Source organism: Macaca mulatta, chromosome 3 (assembly GCF_049350105.2).
Source record: "Macaca mulatta isolate MMU2019108-1 chromosome 3, T2T-MMU8v2.0, whole genome shotgun sequence".
NCBI lineage: Eukaryota > Metazoa > Chordata > Mammalia > Primates > Cercopithecidae > Macaca > Macaca mulatta.
The window spans coordinates 236,127-253,694 of NC_133408.1; the positions used below are offsets into that span (position 1 = coordinate 236,127).

Here is a 17,568-nt window from a genome sequence, read left to right on the forward strand (position 1 = left end):
ATGACATGCAAAAACATGGGGTTCAAAGCTAACCAGTATAAAACACGTTACAAACCCCTAAAAATGAAAACGTTTTACACCAAAACAGATATTCCAGAAAAAAACAAGATGTTCAAAAAAGCCCTTTGCAGAAAAGCACTTTCCCCTTTATTTTTCACACGGTTTCCTGAAGCTTGTGTTTGGTGATGACCATGAACCAGAAGTAGCGTCCGCTGCAACTACTGTTACGGCAACACAGAATATTAAGGCAAAAAGAAAAAAAAAAGGCCGGGCGCGGTGGCTCAAGCCTGTAATCCCAGCACTTTGGGAGGCCAAGACGGGCGGATCACGAGGTCAGGAGATCGAGACCATCCTGGCTAACACGGTGAAACCCCATCTCTACTAAAAAATACAAAAAAAAAAAAAAAAAAAAAAAAACACTAACCGGGCGAGGTGGCGGGCGCCTGTAGTCCCAGCTACTCGGGAGGCTGAGGCAGGAGAATGGTGTAAACCCAGGAGGCGGAGCTTGCAGTGAGCTGAGATCCGGCCACTGCACCCCAGCCTGGGCGACAGAGCGAGACTCCCTCTCAAAAAAAAAAAAAAAAAAAAAAAACACAGCATATTTCCCATTGATGAGAACAGGTAGAGTGTTATAAAATGAGTGTGTCCTAAAGTCAACAATGTTCAAATTCTAGGTCTCCCACAGACACTAGACGGTAACCGCCAAAGCTTATGTACCTGGCAACGTTCAAGGAGACCAAGTTCAGAGCTGTCACAATGCAGCACCATCCTCACGCGATTATCTCAGGCAGGTTTGAGGGCAAGTGCCCCCGTCACAGTGGGAAAGCTGCCCTGCCCAGCCCAGCACTTCCTGAGATCACAGACCTTCACCTTCCCACGTCTTCAATAGTTTCTTTACACCGGGAACCAGACAGCAAAACCTAAAACACTTCCTCAAATCTCAAGACAGTCTTTAGAGCTCTTTTCCTTGCCCCTTCTCTTACTGAAAAAGCTTATTTTGTAAGCAACCTGTAGTGCTTACCAGAGCTGGGGCGGAAGGAGAGCTAGTGTTTGGTAGACCGAGTTTCAAGCGTGGGGAGACCAGGAAGTTCTGGAGATGGATGGCGGTGATCGCAGCACGACAGTGTGAACACACTTAATGCCACAAAACCATACACTTAAAAATAGAGTGCTGTGTAAGTTTACCACAATCAAAAAACTGAGAAAAGTCATCTATAATTACTGTCTCCAATATCTTCTATCCTGTAAGTTACATTTGCTTTTGGAAATCCTCAGAGCAATCATGAAAAACTAATACCCTGTCGTCTCTGAAACGCAAAGTCGTTCAAGGGCTTTGGTTATAGGAAAGTAGCTGGAAAGCAAAGCGTCCGTTAGGCACAGCAGCCGTGATAGGACAAACACACGGTAGGAAGGTGGTGGTCATGCTACACACAGATGGGAAGGGTGTGGGGAGCCACAACACCTGATTCTTGGGAGGCACCTGGGCAGGAGCTGAGAATGTACCAAACACGTTCGATCATGCAACATTCACGGACCCCGAGTCCAGCCACCACCGCTGACATCCACTGTGGCTGGGGTGTCCTCCCAGCCTGTGGTGGCTCGCTCCTTCGGTTAACTGCCTTGAATCTACTGGTTCCTCTCCTCATGGGCCTCTTTCCTGTTGTCTTCCTGTCATTTTTCTGTCAGCAAACACATTTCTTGTCATTTTCCTGAACTGACATGACATTTCCTGTCATTTTCCTGAACTGACATGACATTTCCTGTCATTTTCCTGAACTGGCATGTCATTTCCTGTCATTTTCCTGTCAGCAAGCACATGCGTCCAGCCTGACCTTGCTGATGTGCTCCAGCGGCCCTGGACTCGAGCCGCACTGTTCCATCAGTGTGGCATTCGCGAGTTACCTCCTGGGAAATGCCAGGTGATGGTAACATCAACCAGGAGGCACAGCTGAGAAGCAGAACGCATGGTGCGGTGCCCAGAACGTCACGTCCTTGAACAGACGCTCCGTATCTTCTCCTCTCCTGCCAGAGCTTCGCTGTAGGAAAGCGGCCATTCCTCCAGTGCTGCTACTTCCAACACCGGGGAAAGCAAGCTTCAGAAATGAACGGTGTCAAAGAGGGAGGACCCACCAGCAGGGCTACCGGCAGCCAGACAACCGCAGCCCCAGCATTCCCCAGCCACCATGACTGACAGCCCAGGCTCCAGAAATGCACGGCTTCAACCTTACGAGTAAAAACCCTCCCAATCCAACTATTATTTTCAACAATGGGATTGAGGAATGAGGTGTTCTAACCCTGCCTCTCTCGACAGCACAGATCATCAGATCCCAGTTCTTATAGGATTGGGGGGTGGGGTGGGGTGGGGTGGTTCCTAACCCTGCCCGCCTTCATAGAAAAGAACTTGGATATGATGACCTGTGCTAGATTAGCACTTTGCTTCTGCCACATGCAGTCATCCTCAGCACCAGGAAAAGTCAGAATCGTTGAGTGATGACACCAATACCAACACACGCCGTTCTGCGGCTCTGGTAACTGGCTGCACAGATACAACCCGATAGTGGTGAGGTCTAAAGACATCACCAGTCTTCCCAAGGATTGTGTTCGTGAATATTTTGCGTTTGGAATAACGGTCTTCTTTGCCAGGGCTGAGCCATGCTTCCCTCTCGCCTGTCCTCTGCCTTCACCAGCTTCGTGTGCGCTTCCGGACAAGTGTTTGTGCAGGTGCTATCACTTATTTCCACAGCGAGAATATACACAGACACCACACAGAAATGGGCAACCCCGTTAGGAGCTGTGCAGAGAGATCTAACTCATCCCATGTGCCAAATTCCTGTTGCCATGGAAATTAAACTAACTAAACTAACGTTGCTATGATCTCATCTCTTACTGTACCACTAAAGATCATCCCGGTAAGAGGAATGTGCCTCTGCATAGCATTCAGCTAACATTTACATGTCGGTTTTTCCTGAATATGGTTATGTGAGATAGAAATCAGTAAGATGGGGTGTAACATACAGTATAGGATCGTTGTGTCTCCTAGCCTCAAACACTTCAAGATCCTCAGAAAATGAAGTTTAACTCTGGGGACGTGAGTTACATAGTAACTTGTTTTGGATACTATCATATCAACACCAAATAACTTCTTGAATTCCTTTTTAAATTGAAAAGCAATTTACAAAGCACAAAAGCCCCAATATTAAAGAATACAATTCAGTCTTTTTAGCATATTCTAAAAGCTGCACATCAACCACTAGTATGTAATTCCGGGACTTTTTCACCACAGGCCAAAGAAACCTTGAACCCATTAAGAGTCAGCACCTGGCTCCTTCCTTCTACCAGCCCCTGGCAATCACCAGCCTACTTCCTTTTCTCTGGATTTGCACATTCTGGACACCTGTTGTGAGGAGAATCGTACAGTGCATGACCTTTGGTGTGACCTTCGGTGCTGACATCTTTCACGTCTAAGGTGAGTGGAATCTCAGTGAGTGACCGGTTGACAGACACCTGGACTGTTTCTACTACTATGAATAATGCTGCTGTGAAGATTCAGGCATGACATACTTTTTGGAAAAATGTTTTCAGTTTTCTTGAGCATATGGCTAGGAGTGAAATTGCTGGGTCGTACGGTGATTTCATGCTTTTCTGAGAAACTGTCGGACTTTCCCAAATCAACTGCACCATTTTACTTCCCCTCCCACTAGCAATATATCAAGATTTCAGTTTTCCCCAATTCACCAACATGTCACTGTCCAATACTGGGGTTTTACCCACCCATCACGGTGGTTGTGAAGTGTTATTTCACGGTGGTTTTGATTTCCATTTCTAAGATGACGAATTCTGCTAAACATCTCATGTGCTTTTTAAGGCATTTATATGTCTTTCTTTGGAGACTGTTTATTCAAATCCTTTGTCCATTTTTAAATTGGATTTTTATTAAGAGTTTTTGAATATATTCTTGATATCAGGTCCTTATCGTGATAATGTATCCTGTTCTGGGGGTTGTCATTTTACTTTAATAGTATCCTCTGAATTGAACATTTTTAATTTTGATACCGTCTTTTTCCCTTCAGTTGCTTGTTATAGCTCTAGACGTCTCAGCCAAGGAAACATTGCCTAATCCAACCTAACAGTTTCTCCAGGATTCTCCCCTAAAGGTGTTATGAGCTGAACTGTCCCCCTCCCCCAAGATTCCATGTTAAAGTCACAACCCCAGAAACCCAAAATGTCACTGTATTTACATACAGGGCCTTTAACTTGGCAATTTAGGTCCCATAAGATCTTAAAAGTAGGGCCTGATCCAGTATGACTGGTGTTCTTTTAAGAGAATTTAGACACAGTCCTCAGTGCTGCATACACGTAAGAGAAACCTGTGAGGACACAGAGAAGAAGCTGTCTACACAGCATGGGGTGAGGCCCCAGAGAATCCAACCCTGCCCTCACCTTGATCCCAGGCTTCCAGTCTCCAGAAAAAAGGAAATAAGATGCTATTGTCTAAGTCGCACGGTCTGTGGTGTCCGTTATGGTACCCAGCAGACTGACAGAATGGGTCTCAGTCAGCTCCCTACATTGGAACCATGTTGAGCTTTGCGTGTAGGGTGAGGAAGGGTCCAGTCCATCCTTTTCTATGTGGATACCCCAGTTGTCCCAGCACCATTGAGTTGTGAAAGGAAAAAAGTAAAGCAACCCTTGCTGTCCTCTCTCCATCAACAGATTAGAAGATACACTGAAGAATCATGGACAATTTTGTTGGTTTAAGCCAGTGGTTTTCAAACTTTTGGGTCTCAGGAACCCTTTGCACTTTATTAAAGAGCACAAAAAAGCTTTCTCATCAGGCCGGGAGTGGTGGCTGCTCATGCCTGTAATCCCAGCACTTTGGGAGGCAGAGACAGGTGGACCACTTGAGGTCAGGAGTTCGAGACCGGCCTGGCCAACATGGTGAAACACCGTCTCTACTAAAATACAAAAATTAGCCTGGCATGGTGCTGAACACCTGTAGTCCCGGCTACTAGGGAGGCTGAGGCAGGAGAATCGCTTGAACTCAGGAGGCAGAGGTTGAAGTGAGCTGAGGTCACACCACCGCACTCCGGCCTGCGTGGCAGAGCAAGACTCCGTCTCAAAAAAAAAAAAAAAAAAAAAAAAAGATAATTTAGTTTCTTTTACAAGGATAAAGTCATTACATCTTAACACAGTCTTAAAGAAGAAACCATTTTCCAAAATAAGCAGCAGCGTGGCAACAGTTTGTGCTGCTGTGAAAACACCTAACATCTCTGCACCTCAGACAGCAGGATTCTCATGCCTGCATCTGCGTTCAGTGGGCTGCAGAGCCATGGCTGAAGTTTATGAAGAAAGTCCGACCCCATACTAATATACAATTAGGAAGCAGTATTTTCATTGTGTTTTCAGATCATTTTAGGTATTCTCTGCTGCCAAATGTAACAAGTGGCACTTCCGTACAGGCTGTCTGCAACACAGAGTCTGTGCTCTGGTCGACGGGCCTTTCTGCCCCAATTCCTTCTAAGTCGACTGGTCCGTCTTGCACTTGAATGGCTTTTACCAGCACACGATTTTGTAATCACACATTGGTTAGAAAATACTGGTTCAGAGTTATGAGCGGCTTCCACATTTCATTATATGTCCAAAAAAAAAAAAAAAAAAAAAAACCCCACATCAGTATCACCATTGATCACATGAGAAAGTGGTGGACACAAGATTTTTATGTTTTAATATTCGCTGGAAAGCTCAAATGTCTATCATTGGGAAAAATGTAAGGTACTTTCCTTGAGATGAAAGTCATTTTGTTCATTTTTCAGGCCACACCTGCAAATACCTCCATCTGAAGTGGCATCTTTTGTAAGTCATTCTTTATATAAAGGCGGCCGTTAGTGGAAGAAGTGGTTCTGCAGGTTCATAGTTCAGAGGCACCAGTGCTCTCCCAAGATAACCATAAAATCCGCAGAAGACGCACCTGTGCGCACTTCCTGTTTCTCACTCAGAACATTCCAGAAGGAACCCTGAATCCCAATGCCACAGCGGGACTGAAGTTTGCTCTCACCCACACAATAAACCCAGGGAGCTCCCCCAGCCCCCACCCCGAGGCCACAGCCTTGGTCCTCTATCTGGTCTAGGGGGGCTCCTGCAGCTCCAGCCTAACAGGGAACAGAAGGCACCCACATGTCAGAAAGCCCTCCCAAGGCCCAGCGAGCACTTCTGCTTATGTGCCAGCCAAGTGCGTTTGACAATTCTACAGCCAGCTGTACGGCAGGTAGCGAGGTACCCAGCAAATACTCAGGGCTCACGTTACTAAGGAAGGTGCACAGCGAGGTACCCAGCAAGTACTCAAGGCTCACGTTATGGAGGAGGAAACCAGGCAGATAGTGAGGTACCCAGCAGGGTTCACGTTACCGAATAGGAAAGGAGGGTGGAGACAAGGGGGCTGGAACAGTCTGTCATAAGCTTTAGCATTTACAAGGCTCGCTGAAGATTATCTGATTTGATCGTCACAACAGCTCACAAGATAGGCAGAGGCAAGACTATTTTCACTTCATAAAAAGAGATCCCGAGAACTGATGATGACCACGTGCTCTTCCCACAGGCTCCCAGAAATCCTCCTCAAATCATCTCTCAGTTGTATACATGTGATAATATCTCAGTCACGTCCCCTCTCTGCAGGGGAATTTTACTGCCGCCCTGCTGTTCCTTCGCACCCCTGCCCTCTCCTGCATTTCAGCCATGCCCACCATCCATGGGGAGTCTGCACCACCCCACCCCCGCTGCTGCTGATGGCTTGGGTCACGCTTACCTTTCATTTCCACCTACAGGGACCTGTTCTTCCTTCAAATGCAGCTCAAACTCACTCATTGTGTGAAGCCTTTCTGTCATGTGTAAAATCAGTCTGTGGAATGCTTCATTTAGGAGCTGCTTATGTTGCCTCATTGGCTGTGATCAGGACCAAATTCTGAGCAAACCAGGTGGTCCCCTCTCCCCATCTCTGCTCCAGTGCACTTAAAATAAGGATTCCTGGAAGCATCTTTTTAGTCCAATTCATGCATGAGTCTGCCCCACACACTGCAGAAAAGCCCTGGTGGTCGGTGGTCAGGGCTCAGGGCCCCCCAGGTAGGTAAGGAGAGCTTAGTGCCCTCTCTGGAGTTGTCGCTCAGAGACCCACGGCTGGAAGGGAAGAAACTTGCATCCTGTGAAACATCTAGGCCCCGAGACCCACTCAGGAGTGGAAAACGGGGAAGGAGCCTTGAACAGACCCTCGGGAGGGCAGACAGTGGGAGCCACGGAGGCCACCAGAAGGAGGGAGGCAGGCAGTGAGGCCACAGGTGATGTGGCCGGGAGGGAGGTGTTGTGACCAGAGGTGAGGTGGTGGGCGGATGACACGGCGTGGTGTGGGGAGGAGATGTGGCCAGGGGCAATGTGGCCAGGGAAGGAGACACAGCTGGAAGGAAGTGACAAGGGGGGTCTCCAGGCCCCAGACTGTGCCTGATTTATAGATGACATTTTACTTAAGATGTTGTATCTAACTTTAAAGAAAAGTAGCAATTTCGAACCATTGTGTACATTTAAGGCACGGTACAAATTGAGCACATTTCCCAAACCAAAGAACAGGGCATTGAAGAAAAAATTCATTTAAGATCAGAAATAAAGAGATCCTACAGCTCTTGCAGTCCAATCCCCACCCTAACGTGAATGGGGGGAAAAGGAAGTAGATTCTAGTCAGTCAGCATTAAAGGCAAAACCGATCCACTTTACTTTCTAGACAGAAAACAAGAAGCTCATCAAGGAATCCCTACAAACAGTAGCTTTAGTAGTTCCCGAAATGCAAAATTCACCTACAAAGTAAATCATCTGCTAAGTGTGTATAGAGTAATTTTTTTCATTATTGCCTTCCTCATCTGCAGGGGCTTTTTTAGACCTTGTTTCCCCTTAATTGCCTCCAACACCCAGGAAATTTAAACCCCACAAGTAAACTGTGTCTCGATTCATGCCCAGCGTCCTTTGGAGCAGACAGTCCGTTGCTCTAAGACGTTCTTGTCACCTAAGCACCGAGTACAGCCTGAGAACGCACAACACGCACTCACACAAACTCAGTCAGTCAACAGGTGAGATACGGCACATGAGGAGGAAGACAAGATAAACGAGCTTCACTGACACCCCAGATCCGACAAGAAATGACACACGCAGCCTGCTCTGGTGCAGGTGACTCCTGGAAAACAGCCAAGGACAGCATTTGGAGAAGCAGCACCGCAGGCCAGGAGGGTCTGGGGGCTTAAGAAGGGAGGGGCGCCCTGACCAGGTACTGGGGGATTCAGAAGGGAGGGGCTCCCCGACCAGGTGGCTGGGGGATTCAGAAGGGAGGGGTGCCCCGACCAGGTGCTGGGGCTTCAGAGGGGATTGGTGCCCCGATCACTTCCTGGGGGCTTCAGAGGCAAGGGGTACCCTGACCACGTGCTGGGACTTCAGACGAGAAGGCACCCCGACCGGGTCCTGGGGATGGCAGGACAAGCCCAGGGTTCCGTCGTCACCTTTCACTCCCTACTCCCGAATCTCGCCCTGAAGTTGCAGCCAGTCCAGGTATTCATTTACCCATAAAATTAAGTATCTGTGAGTAACACAAGTCACTAATCCACACAGATCTGAGTCTACAGATACCTCCCAGAGACGCCACCATCCCTTCTGGTAGAAGAACAGCCCAGGGGCCCACGCTGCTAGGAAGGGAGACTGTCTCCAGCCTGACGCTGCAGAGTCCTCAACACAAAGTCTACCTTCTGGAACCATGCCGTCTCCTACAGAGGCAACTAGGGGCATGTAGGGTTTTTTTAAATCTTTTTTTTTTCTTAAGACAGAGTCTCCCTCTGTCACCCAGGCTGGAGTGCAGTGGCTCGATCTCGGCTTGCTGCAATCTCTGCCTCTCGAGTTCAAGTGATTCTTCTGCCTCGGCCTCCCGAGTAGCTGGAATTACAGGCGCCTGTCACCGCGCCTGACTATTTTATTTATATTTTTAAGTACAGATGGGATTTCACCTTGTTGGCCAGGCTGGTCTTGAACACCTGACCTCACATGATCCACCCGCCTCGACCTCCCAAACTGCTGGGAATACACGCATGAGCCACGGTGCCCGGGCCATATAGCTATTTAAATTTGACTAAAATTAAATAAAATTAGAAGTTCTCATTTACACTTCAAGCATTCAGTTACCCACAGGCGGCCACTGACCAGAGGCTGGTAGAGATGTCACACTCCACACTGCAGAAGGATCTAGGGACGAAATGGCTCTAAGATCATCTCAGAATCTTTATGTTGAAGCTACTGAAGTTTTACTCTGATTATTATAGACATCAGCATTCTCCCACTTAAAAATGTCAGTGCTATTGCAATGATCAGATCTGTGACTTCCCATCAGCTCTTCTCTTCCGGGATAGATAACTGTAGAGCATCTGCACTCTGCCTCCACACTAAGGGGTAGTAGAAGGCTCCGTGTAAAATCAGGGGGAGAAAAAAAAAATGAATCCCTAGTCCGCCTCCCCCCCTACGATTTTGTGAAACTCCTCTTAATATGCAGAATAACTGCCAGAGTTGCAATAAAGAAGCATCCCTTGACCAGGAAGCAGCAGGGAAGCAAGAGGAGGGAGATGCGAAGACCCTCCGTTCCCTCTGGGACCCCAGGCCCAGCCAGGACTGAGAAGGGCCGCACAGCCCGGCAGACCCGCACACCTGATGCGAACCATACACACGGCTTCCCTGGGCCTCGGTCCCCTGCTCTGCCCTCACTGGCCACTGTGGCTCTGGGTAGAGGCAGCTCCCTGAGCCCCAACACCCACAGCCAGTCCCCTCCTTGCAGGTCTCAGCTGTGCTCTCACTGCCTCCCTGACGCTTCTCATCATCCGCGTACCGTGTCCACTCTACCCCACAGCCCTTGCTACCGCCCACCCCACCACGGAGCCAAGCACACAGCAGGTGCCCAAGACGCCCCAGTGGGCGGGCATGCCAGGGTAGGGCTTGGAGTTCCAAGGGCCATGTCCCGCATACCACCACAAGTGCCGCGGAGGCTGTGGAAGGGGTCCAGGTTTCAGGCCTGTACTCAGCTTCTCCTGGCCCCCGAGGCCAAGAACCTCGCAAGGGAGCGCAGCCGGAAGCAGGGTCCCAAACCCCCTTCATGCTCCTCAAGAGGAAGGGGGCTTCGGGGCACAACCCCACGAGCGTCTTCCTCCTGCCAGGCTGCCTGTCACAGCCCCGACACCTTCACAGCAGGGAAACCCACTCCTGTGAGGAGAAAACCACCAAGTACAACAGGAGCCACGTCCCCCGCAGCGTCTGCTGAGCCCAATAGCGACAGCAGCAGCCGGGCCCCCACTCAGCACACACCGACTCCGAACCCGCCACGCACACCACAAGGCCGACCATCTTGAAGCTCAGCTTCCACTCGTCAGGGCCCTCTTCCAGGAGAGCTCGGCATGTCTATCTTCCCTGGGCTCACAGAAAGGAGTGGGACCCAACCCCGAGTGTGCACAAAGCTAAGCTCCCACTAGCTGTGCAGACAACCTCCCTAGCCCTGGACTGAGAAGGGGCCAAGCGCAAACAGCCATATTTTGCCCGCACAGGTACGGAATTCAGTCAGCTCTCTCAATGAAGTCGTGACAGGTCAACTCCAGGCTCCTCAGTGCTCTGGGGTTCACCTCGGGCCACTGCACCTTTGAAACGTGGCTGTGGACTCCTCTAGGGTGCTCACTTTCACGGCCCATTTCATTCAGACACTGCAGGCCCCTACCGTGGTGTCAATACCCAGGACACCCCTGCTGGCATCCTCTGAGATGCTGCTGCAGCTGCTGTGATCTGAGAACAGCCATGCACAGGCATCAAAGGGAGGACTTCTCAAGTCTCCTCCAGGGGCAGTGACTACAGCTTTGAAAGACGTTGCACTGAATCCTGGGTGAGCCTGGCTTGGTCCGCAATCTAATCCGGGTTGCTGGGGAGACACACTCTGTTGTAATTGACAGAGGCTGTGGGTGGCAGTTCTACCAAGACTGATAATTGCAACTAGTCTGAGATTTACTATCCATACTTTCTATTTGATGTTTCAAAGGAAAGCATCGTGAAGTTCCAGTAGCAAGGAATTTTCTACAATCTATCACATTAAGATACAGCAGAAATGTAGCTAAAATGTTCATAGGGTCTATGCAGAGGAAGAGATGGGTCTATTTCAGGAAAAGTGCTTGCTGGCTTTTTAGAAACATAGTGAAATCCCTGACAAGTAAAAGGTTGTTTATACTTTTTCTCTGGAACAGAGGGAAAGTTCTTTCTTATTATTTGAATACATTAACTATATTTAAGTGTTCTGGTAGACTGAGTATTAAATATTCAAAAGGAAGTAATTCTGTTCGGTCTATTTCATTCTTTAAATGTAGCTTTCAAAAACTGACAAATACCTGGCCGGGTGCAGTGGCTCACGCCTGTAATCCCAGCACTTTGGGAGGCCGAGGCTGGTGGATCACGAGGTCAGGAGATTGAGACCATCCTGGCTAACACGATGAAGCCCTGACTCTACTAAAAACGCAAAAAATTAGCCTGGTGTGTTGGCGGACACCTGTGGCCCCAGCTACTCGAGAGACTGAGGCAGGAGAATGGCGTGAACCTGGGAGGTGGAGCTTGCACTGAGCCGAGATCACACCACTGCACTCCAGCCTGGGCGACAGAGCAAGACTCCATCTCAAAGAAAAAATAAATAAAAAGTGGAAAACACCCCATATCTGCCCTGGCTCCGGCCATCTCCATGGAGTGGACAGAGCTTGAGAAAAGCTCACTGTGGAGGCGTAGAAGGCCAGGCCGGGCCGGGCCTTTGCTCAGCAGATGAGCAAGAGGGTCAGCCACCCTAGTGAAGAAGCCCATGTTTGCTATGTTACTGATGATACCCACATAAATTTCTATTTGCCTCCCACACAGACCTGGGATCTATGTTTGAGCAAGCGACTCATACCAACAGTCTCTCCATGCCATCATTTCCCTGACCTCCCCCAGAAAAGCCAGGCCAGGCAGCGTCCCCACACGGGCACTGGGGCCCAGGAAGATCCTGGTCCTGCCCCTCTTCTCTCTCGTCCCTGCAGCACCCTGGCTTGCTGTGGAAGCCCAGCAGTGCTGGCTGAACCCACGTTCACCTGGGGCATTCAGAAGAAGCCTCTGTGCAGAAATCAACTGGGAAGGAGGGCTGTGTGTGCTGGTGCTGGCAGGTCACTCCAATGGATTTGCAGAACTCCGTTTTCAACACAGGTGCGCCACCAAGTCCCTCAAGCCCTTTGTGAGCCTAGAGCCCAGAGCCATTTGCGGCATTCTCACAATCTCTAACAACCCTGCACAGAGGCCCTGTTTTTCCAAAGGACCATAAAATTTTCCGTGTAGACAAAGTTTGACATAATGAAATAAAGTGAAGTCACCACTTCTATTTTCTATTAATCCATTCATTCAAACAAGTATCTCTTGAGTATGTGCATCGAATACTGTGGAATTAGGATTTAGTCCATGCCTTCAAGAAATATACATCACAGAAGAAAAGGTATAGCTTGTAACTAACAGTGCTGAACAGGCAAGAAATAAACATCATAGAAGGAAAGGTAGAGCTTGTAACTAACGTCATAGAAGGAAAGGTGTAGCTTATAACTAACAGTGGTGAACAGGACAGAATTTCACAGGCTCATCAGGAGCCACCGAGGAGGAAGCCATGATTCACATCCACCTGCAGTAGATAAATGTTTCCCGGATAAAGTAACTTTTCTACAGTGATATCTGCTCCTTATTGTTTAATCCTGCTCGATAGGGTATTAAATTACCACTTTATGTGCTGCTTATATAAAATACATCATTGTCAGGGGAGGTTATAAAATAATACTTCACACAAGCTTGGGCTGTGAATGGTGTGAGGCAATGGGACGATGTGTTCCCGTATTCTCGAGACGCAGAAGGGTCAAGACCCTGCTTCCCTTCTCCTCCCCACCGCCCTGTTCCCAGATGAGGGGTGGAGGCAATGCCGCCGGGCAGTCCTAGAGCTGGCTCCAGGGCCAGGACAGCACGCCCAGACTCTCTGTGCCCCATGTGACAAATACAGACTGTGGGGCAATCACCAATTTACCTGGCAGTGGGGAGAGTCCTTCGTCAAAAGCCTGTGCTTCCAGGAGCCAGGACAAAGCAGGAGCCCCTAGGAAAACAGTTCCGGGTGCTCCTGAAACCTGGGCAGAGTCACAGTCTGGCAGGAAGCACCAGTGATGCAGGTGTGCCCAAGACTGGGAGGATGGCCAGATGCCTGGAGACCAGACCGGCCTGCAGGAGATGACCACCTCTCTCTGGTTCATTAGAGATAGACAGTCTGGGCTTCACTTTTGTATGTGGAGTCTCACAGTACAGAAATATCACAAAGGGATTAGACTTCGTATACCCCAATTTTTTAAATTAAAAAAACACAATTATTTCAACTAATTCTAAATCCAACAAAGAAAAATAAATAAGTATATAAACGCATACATCCAAAATGTAAACCACAATCTCTTTACCCATAGGAGACCCAAAATGTAGTTTACCTTTTCTTCAGTATTATCACTTTTTTTTAAGCCATTACTGAGGTGTCTCCTCACTGCCCCATGAGGAGGTTCATGGGCTCTTCAGGGCTCTTTGCTGTTTCATCATTTTTTAGATGTAAGGGCAGGATCATTTTCCCACACTTGCTTGCTTCCCTGATCACCAATTTTTCACAAGGACATCATTGTGCCTCAGAAAACCTAGTAACTGAACTTCATTAAAAGTGAAAACGATAGGGACATGTTGGCTGCTATGACAGCATCCGCAGTCACCGAATCTCCCTGGGGGACCCGACACACCCCCAATCTCCTTGGAACTCCAGCATGCAGGTATCGCTGTGGCGGACAGGACTGACCTACCCTGGGGCGGCATGAAAGCAAAGAGAAGAGAAAGCAGGTGACTCATTTAGGAAACTTCGGTGATTCTCTCGAGTCACGTTTCTCAAGGTGTCAGGGGAGAGCCACATGCAGGGAACCTCCTTGGCCTGGCAGGTGGCAGACTCCTGGGACCCTCCTCAGACACGTTAATCAGAGAATCTAAAGGCGGGTAGACTCTGAAAAGTATCTGTAAAGGAAGGACTTAGCTTGGTGTGACCCCACTACACATGGGGTCACGCAGGATGCTGCTTCCGGCGTCCAGTCTCCATTTCACTCTCCTGGGAGGAACACCCGTCAAGTCACAGAGCATGGTCTTCAGCGAACACCTTCCTGCGCGATCTCCACTGTCTCCCAGCCCTGCAGGAGTAGCCGCCGAGTAGGGGAAACAAGTCTTTGCTCCTGACCCGGCCACCTTGACGCTGGGCATAAGACCACCACTGCTACGTCTCTGGGGAAAGGAGCGGCCCTGGGCAGGAATGCACTTGGCAGCCCCGGGGAGTGGCCAGGTGTGGACGACCAGGCCTCTGCCCGCAGACACGTCAGCACAGCATCCTGGAGCAGAACCTCCAGCCCAGCTGAGCCTACAGATGGCTGCAGCCCTGGACAGCATCTTCACGGTGACCCGGGGGACTGGGCCAGAGCCGCTCAGCAAGGCTGCCCTGAATTTGCAACCTGAAGAAGCTGTACAGTCGTACGTGTACTTTGCTTTAAGCCCCTAGTTTTGTGGTCACTTGTCACACAGCGACAGACAGTGGATGTGCACGGACTCCCAGGCCACGATGGCCTCTGCCGGCCTCACCCGGGCTGTCTCATCTGTTCCCGTGACATCACGTTTCTCAGAGCCAAAGGATGCCAGGATCCCCTCTTTTCTTCACGACGTCGTTACAAGCTCACGATACAAACTGAAAAAAGCAATCTGTAAAATACAACGTATGACGCAATACAAGCGGAATGCCCAGGCACACACACACGCGAAACAGGCACAAGTGTGAAACAGGCACATGCACAAACAGGTGTACATGCGTGAAACAGGTGCACGCGTGAAGGTGTACACTCGTCAAACAGGTGTACATACACACATGAAAGCACCCGACATGAAGGGCTGTCTTTGGGAGCCTAGTTTTTAGACATCTCCCTCACCCTTTTACATCTGCACGATCACAAACACAGCACACCACACTACTGAGGGGAAGCCCCAGCTTCTCATGGGGGCACATGAGGCTTTTTAATTATGCCACAGGTTGCATCACTACCTTCTAGAACTGCAAGGCCCCCCACTGCCAGGACTGGGTCAGGTCCACCCTGTGCTCCAAGGACCAGGCCGCCTGCCAGCCCACACGGACCTGCCCCTCGGATGGTGCGGCTGCTTCTAAAACAGAGGCTCAGGCCCACCCAGAGACCTGCAGTACCTGTTATTAAATCAAGACTTGGCTGTGGGTAAACGTGAAGATTTTTATTAAACATGACTCTGGAACATTCAAAGGACCATAACTGAATGCTCCTTTCACAGCCACGGCGTGTCCAGACGCTCATGGAGAAGGCCAGGGCGTGGGAACCCACGGAGCCCCAACAAAGCAGACTCGGAGCTGAGTGGCGCAGTTAGCACCGATTTTGTTTGACACTTGCCTTTTATATTCAGAATAAAATAAAAAACAAGATGCAAAAGTAGCTCACATTCTATTTCAATTCTCTATTTTTGTAGTAACTGGGCCCCTTTCCCTCTGCTTTCCCAGCCAAGCGATAAATAGGCCCAGCTGGGATTTGTCAAAGTCTAGACCTCTGTTGTAGAGTAAGTGAGGAGGGTAGGGAGGGGAGCAGGAGTGGTGAGGAAGATTGGGGGACAGGGAGGGACAGAGGAAAGGAGAGAGAGAGAGAAACCCCCGAGGACTGGAGGCAGGAGGGATGCTCCCTGGCAGCCTCAGGTTCCCCATTCCAAGGTAACTGAGCTGGCATCACGCACGCGGTACCGTCATATGACTTGGCTGACACACGCCAGAATGACAACAAAATGCTTGAGGAGAAGACTAAGCACCAGCATCTTCAGATTAAGGTAGTGTCCCGGTTTCACGCTTGCCTTGTATGACATTGTATAAATTGTAAAGATAACGCATTTTCTTACCAGCCACGCTGTTCCCCAAATACTAACTATAACAAAGATCAGACAGCATCTGAGTACTGAGCGTGTGTTAAGCCCGGTGAGGTAGGCATCATTTACTTTGCTAGAGAAAGAAACAGGCTCTGAGAGAAACTTCCTGAGGCCAGGCAGTTGTCTCCAAACCCACCTCGTGCCTCCTGACCCTGAAGGTGGAGGACCCAAGTCATTCACGTCAATAATTTACCTACATGCATGTCAGATTGAGATTCAGCCCCCAGATCTAATCATCTCTATGCAGGAATGTGTCAGGAAGGTATACAATTCTATGAGTTCGACCTGGGGGAACAAAGGCAGGCACCCTCGACACAGATGTAGGGCGGAGGTGGGCGCCCAGCGCAGGAGCATGTCCAGCCCTGCCCAGTCACACAGCCACCCTGCCATGCCAGTGCAGGAGCCGCCACCGCGTCTCGGGGAAGAGCAGCTTCTCCTGCACAGGAATCTACCCCTGAAAGTGTGTTCCCGAGAAGGTGTGGACCAACATCTCAGAAATTAGACACCGTGTAACACGCTTATCTATACAGGCTGCCTATGTCAGGGAATCACCAATAATTCCCATCTCGCCATCAATTATTTCTGGTAAATACTGATTATTCTAAGTTAACTGAGGCAACACAAGAACAATATAATGGAAATGTCAGAGTCAATCAGCTCCACCTGCTGAAGAGCTGGGACTAATGATGAAACCTAAGGAATCCTGGAGAACGCAGCAGGATCCCAGACCCCGCGGACCACCCCAGCCTCCTTCCACAGGAGAGTTAGTCGTGGGGCCAAGGAACGGCTTTCCAAGGAATCTCAGAGGATCTCAAGGTCTTGAAAGTTTAATGGGAATTGAATATTTGCATCTGAGTCACACGAGCACATTAAAAGTAAAATTTCCTCTTTCCACTAGAATTATGAGCTTGCGGCAGCGACACTGGCTGTATCTCATGCTCGTGAGAGGTTTGGGCACAGCCGTGCATCTCTGGTGAATCATTTATAATAATGAAAGAAGTGCTTGGGCCCTCGATCCAGGACCACAGACCCCACCAACGAGGGTCTAAACAGGACAAGCCTCGGCCTGGAGAGGCTGGTGTCCGTTGGGGCTGGGAGGAGCACCAAGGAAACTCAGGGGCAAGCCCCACCCAAGCTCAGCATGTCCTACCCCACGCAGTCGACATCAGCCACAGGGATCTTTTGTTCTTTTTTGTTCAGGAAGGAACATATTAAAAAGCCCGGGGCCCAGGGCCTGGACTCCTCAAAGCTCTCCACAGAGCCGGGTTAATTGGCACCTTCCGTCATGTTAAAATCAACTATATATGGCTGCTGAGGGCATCTCAGAGCAGGTGCAACGCTGAGCTTTCTTGCTGTCTGGGGAAAGCAGGAATTCCAGGCCTCTGCCTTCCTACCTCCCCAGAGGCTCTAGCCCAGATGAGCTCAACTTCTCCCAGGTGAGGAGCACAGAAAAGCTTCCCACATGCCCCTCAGGTCACA

General features: G+C 49.5%; 1 protein-coding gene across 2 annotated transcripts in view; it reads left to right on the plus strand.

Moving 5' to 3' along the window:
* The window catches only part of LOC144339564 (uncharacterized), a 178,626-nt gene extending 163,018 nt beyond the window's left edge, over positions 1 to 15,608 (plus strand). The window contains exons 3-4 of one of the 2 annotated variants that reach the window (XM_077995290.1): positions 3,284 to 3,466; positions 11,409 to 15,608. In XM_077995290.1, the coding sequence (XP_077851416.1) occupies positions 3,284 to 3,465 (182 nt within the window). In that variant the 3' untranslated portion in view covers position 3,466; positions 11,409 to 15,608. Of the gene's footprint in view, positions 1 to 3,283; positions 5,142 to 11,408 lie in introns of those variants that run through there. The other variant, XR_013414727.1, reaches the window with a different exon arrangement.
* Positions 15,609 to 17,568: the final 1,960 nt, after the last annotated feature.